The sequence below is a fragment of the Babylonia areolata genome, chromosome 27, assembly GCF_041734735.1.
Source record: "Babylonia areolata isolate BAREFJ2019XMU chromosome 27, ASM4173473v1, whole genome shotgun sequence".
Lineage (NCBI taxonomy): Eukaryota > Metazoa > Mollusca > Gastropoda > Neogastropoda > Buccinidae > Babylonia > Babylonia areolata.
In genome coordinates this window covers 36758507-36763506 of record NC_134902.1, presented here as the reverse complement: position 1 = coordinate 36763506, position 5000 = coordinate 36758507, and the positions used below count along the sequence as shown (strand labels likewise).

Genomic DNA, 5000 nt, shown 5'->3' with positions numbered 1-5000 from the left:
AATAAAAATTGACCGGATACCGGAAGTTCGATGTGGTGTTTGTATTTTGTAATTGACTGTCATTTTCTGATGCAGGTTCAAAGAGTTTCCGAGCAAGACAGGACGGACCAGTAATATCTCGTGAGTTTGTCACTAACTGCACGTGTATAGACGAAGCGCCTTTGAAAACCACAGTGTACACCTGCTCTGAGAGACGATAATTAGAATTCATTCCACTGACCCAATGTTGTCGACAAAATCAGTCATTTTTTAATGACTGTACGATAAACTTGAGCTTGGGGCATCGTTGGGGCGGAATCGAATGTCACTAATTAATCAAAGTTTAATACGTCATTCAGTACATTGCGGATTTGTGGTTTTTGTGTTCTCATAAATCGATCCTTGAGAAATGATGTCATGTGAGGTGCGTTAGCAGACTAAATCTTGTGTTTGTTATACACGAGGCTTTCCAAGACTTTCAGATCTTGTCAAGATTTATGACTTTGGAAAGATTCGGTCTTTCGTCAGTGAAAATTTGTGACTCGAAACTGTACACTGTCAGAATCACACATGATTTCCTTTTTAAGCCTTTGTACCCACCAGCAACAATATAATTTATACAGTCAGAGACGGAGACAGTGAGAGCAATTGATGTATTATGGCCTCAGGTTATTATAGTTAAGGGAAGGGGCGAAAAAGCAAGAGAAAAAAAACTTTCTTTTTTCAAAGCCAGTTTTGGTTGGTACGGTGGGTAGATGCCCTGAAAATGAAGGCACCTGTTGATGATGCGGAGAAGTAAACAAATCACAATCACGCCATTGCAGGAACCAAACCCAGGATAATAACTTTCTAGTGGGTCTCTGGTCTACCATGTATACATATGCACGTGTGCATGTGTAGATGAATACCTTTGTTTTAAATGTTTTCATATATGCAGTTTAAAGCTTTTGTCAAATACAAGACAGCAACACACACATATGTACAATATATGTACATATTGGGTTTATTTGTGCAGACATACGACACCATTAACTGTAAAAACGGTGTCTATCAGACTACACACAGAAAAAGACAAATTGAACACTCTACTTCTATTTTTATCAGTTACAGATGTTTTGGGCATCAGCTCAGCATAGATGAGAGAGAGGTAGACATAGGCCTCTCAGCAACAACACATAAGCACAGTCTGTGATCACCAGCAGCGACACACAGCCATGGGGCAGGGCAGCAGCGTGGATCAGAGTCTGGCAGAGTTGAAGCACCACCATGGGAAACTGCAGGCACACATCCTGGTCCTGGGCCACCTAGCCACGCTCACCTATGAGGAATTTGTCAAGTCTGTGGAGGATCTCAATAAAATGTAACATCTGACTCTCTCTCTCTCCTTCTATGTCTCTCTCTCTGTTTGTCTTTCTGTCTCCTTCTCTGTCTCTCTCTGTCTCACTCCCTGTCTTCTGTGTTTTGGGGCTGTAAATCTCACACCCTTTCATATACATTATGTACGAGCAGACTTTTACATGTTTGCTTGACTGTTTTTACCCCTCTGTTAACTTAAAGCAGCCACACACTGATTTTAGGTTGTTTTGATGCTGGGTATGCTGTTGTTTCCATAACCCATTTAATGCTCGTGTGGATCAAGGGATCTTTAAAGTGCGTGTTTGATCTTTTGCATGTGTACATACTCATGAAGAAGATTAAGGCACTATCAGGTCTGCACATATGTTGACCTGGGAGAATGGAAAAACCACCACTTTTAACCCATCAGGCGCCAGTGCCAGGATCAAACCCAGGACCCTCAGACTGGAAGTCCATTCTGGTATTCAGCTACTGGGAAAATCCACCTACTGTACTCCATTGCCTTGTTAGTCTTCCTCTATGCCAGTGAAACTCCGACACTCTCAGCAGACATGCAGAGAAAGATCCTGGCAACAAGAAATGTAATGCTACAAGAAGACCTTGGGCATCCACTGAACACATCATGTGACAAATGAAAACGTCTGCAGCAAGATCCATCTTCATCTTCTTCTTCTTCTTTGTTCGTGGGCTGCAACTCCCATGTTCACTCGTATATACACGAGTGGGCTTTTATGTGTATGACCGTTTTTACCCTGCCATGTAGGCAGCCATACTTCGCTTTTGGGGGTGTGCATGCTGGGTATGTACTTGTTTCCATAACCCACCGAACGCTGACATGGATTACAGGATCTTTAACGTGTGTATTTGATCTTCTGCTTCAGGCACTAGCAGGTCTGCACATATGTTGACCTGGGAGATCAGAAAAATCTCCACCCTTTACCCACCAGGCGCCGTCACCAAGATTCGAACCCGGGACCCTCAGATTGAAAGTCCAGTGCTTTAACCATTCGGCTGTTGCGCCCGTCGCAAGATCCATCAAGCAACAGGACCTTATGATGACCTACTCTCAAGTCATCAAGAAACAGAAAATGAAGTGGTACCGACATGTTTCCTGTTCAGCAGGACAAGCAAAGACCGTCCTGCAAGGGACAGTCAGAGGAATCCGCAGATGAGGAAGACCGAAGAAGAGGTGGGAAGACAATATCCAAGAATGGACAGCATGAACCTGGCAGAATCCCACAGAGCCAAGGTGGACACAGACAGGTGGAGGAGAGTGGTGGCATTGTCTTCACTTGTGCCCCAACGACATCAGCAAATGTCGAAGGATAGCACAAGCACCAGCAGCCCATCAGATGTCTTCTGTGAATTTTTCATCCTCATTTGCCAGTCCGCATTATGAAATAGTCATCTTATCAATTCAGTGGAAGATATCAATGAAGTATAAGATTTTACCTTCAGAATTGTTCCCTGTGAGATCCTGGGGGTCTTTCAGTATAAATAGCACCCCCACCTTCTGGAAATTCTGTGCTAGAAATTTCCTCTTTTCTATTGCTCTCTTTATCTCTGTCTTTTTTTCTTCCTTCACTGTTGTCTCTTTTTTCTTCCTTCTCATTCCTTTCCCGTTTCTGTTTTCAAGCAAGCCTTGACATTTCTTCTCTTTTCCGCAGTCCATGAAAGTATGATGTACTGTCTGTGCTGTTCTGCTCTTGTGATTAAGTTGTGAAATTGTATACACTGGGATGGGCACTTGCTGTCCATTCTGCAGTGGTATTTGTGTATTTGGTCTTCATATATTTTTTTTGTTTGGATTTGAAGTGTTGGGTTGGGTTTTTTTCTCCTTTTTTAATGATATTTTTGTTATCTTGGGATGATAAATTAAGTGGAATGGCTGATGCCTGCAGCATGCCCATATCTGATTTGCCCTAATGAGCCAAATGGTTAAAATAATGTCATAAACTGTGTTTTGTAGGTTTATCTTAATGTTGTTTTGCATGTGTATGTGATAGTTTTATGCAGTTAGGCAGTCCTTATATGGCCCTGTGCAGTCGGCTGGACTATAAGCAACAACAACAACAATAATAATAATAATAATAATAATCCTTCAGATTTTCTTGTCCTAAATGGCTGGGCCATGCTCACCAAAGATCAAATAGCCAGTGAATTCTAGTTAAATGTAACATGTAATTAATTAATGATTCAAACAGGGAGAGGAGAAAATGGCTTCCTGGTGTAATGATTTTATAATCACAAATAATGTCATAATAAACATCGCAGTTCAGAAGTATCATCTGGATGTGTTCTGCCTGAAACAGAACCAGCACGTTCAGTGACAACCGGGGTAAACAGCTCCAGTTTGTGGTCAAGAAAGGGACGGATGACACGTTTCTGTGGAAAGCTACGGTCAGGATCCGCTGTTACAAGGTGCGTTTCTTTGAACTGTGATACCTTTGTAGTCATAACTTACCTGTCGACATGATGATACAGTGATGATGAAAACGATGTACATTTTCAGTAATTCTACAGCACCCTCCCTTCCCTAGAGCTCAGAATGCTTTATATGCAGGAAAAAGTTAGATTACATGAACCACTCATGACCACTCTTTCTTTCTCTCTCTCCCCCCTCCCCCCATCTTCTCTCATTCCTCATACATGCAAAGTGAGTTGGCAGGCATGGAGCGGTGTTGAAGTGGGAAGCTGAGAGCGTTACAGGTAGGTCTTGAAAAGATGAGTTTTAGTGAAGAGCAACAAGCAGCAACAGAGTCAGCTGAAGGGATATGAATTGGAAGGTTGTTATAGGCATGACTCTGGTAATAGGCAGCAAGATGAAAATCAAAATGTTAACATTCTTTCTATTTACCCTACTTTGTAGGTGTACCTCCTGTTTTTGTTGAAATACTTAATAGATAATAGTTTAAAACTACATTAGGAAACAGCTAATGCTGAAGTGGCATATATATTTATATATAATATGAATTTTCACAACAGAAGCATTATGAGAGCTTGCCACAAAGTTATCATTATTTAGCTCCATAACTAGCTTCTTGAGAGATCAGCTGAAATGTATTGTGATTAAAGTTCATCACAGACTATTTTTCAAAGCTGAATAAGTTGCATCATGAAAGTATAGTGTAAAAGTGGCAGAATGACAGGCGGTTCGACACAAAAAGCATTTGCATGGTTTGTAAGCACAGCCTCAGTCACCGTGTGAGTGAGTTGTTTTCTTTCTTTAATAATAATAATAATAATGATGATAATACTGTATGTTTGAATAGCGCCTTTAGGAGCAAGGTGGCAGAATGATTAAGACGCATATCTGCCAATACAGGGTCTGGGTTCGAATCCCCTCTCACCTTTCTCCCAAGTTTGTCTGGAAAATCAGTCTGAGCGTCTAGTCATTCGGATGAGATGATAAATCGAGGTCCTGTTTGTAGCACACACTTGGCGCAGCAAAAAAAGAACCCATGACAACAACAAAAATTGTTGTCCTCTGGCAAATTTCTGTAAAAGAAATCCACTCTGATAGGTACACAAATATAAGCATGGACTTCAGGCCTGACTGAGCACATTGGGTTACGCTGCTGTCAGACGTCTGCCTAGCAGATGTGGTACAGCCTGTATGGATTTGCCCAAACTCAGTGACGCCTCCTTGAGAAACTGAGACTGTC

General features: G+C 41.6%; 1 protein-coding gene across 2 annotated transcripts in view; it reads left to right on the top strand.

Moving 5' to 3' along the window:
• Positions 1-19: 19 nt before the first annotated feature.
• The window catches only part of LOC143301192 (RING finger protein 141-like), a 10942-nt gene continuing 5961 nt past the window's right edge, over positions 20-5000 (top strand). Inside the window, exons 1-3 of one of the 2 annotated variants that reach the window (XM_076615297.1) lie at positions 20-120; positions 1084-1339; positions 3648-3756. In XM_076615297.1, the coding sequence (XP_076471412.1) occupies positions 1194-1339; positions 3648-3756 (255 nt within the window). In that variant the 5' untranslated portion in view covers positions 20-120; positions 1084-1193. The remainder of the gene's footprint in view (positions 121-1083; positions 1340-3647; positions 3757-5000) is intronic. The other variant, XM_076615298.1, reaches the window with a different exon arrangement.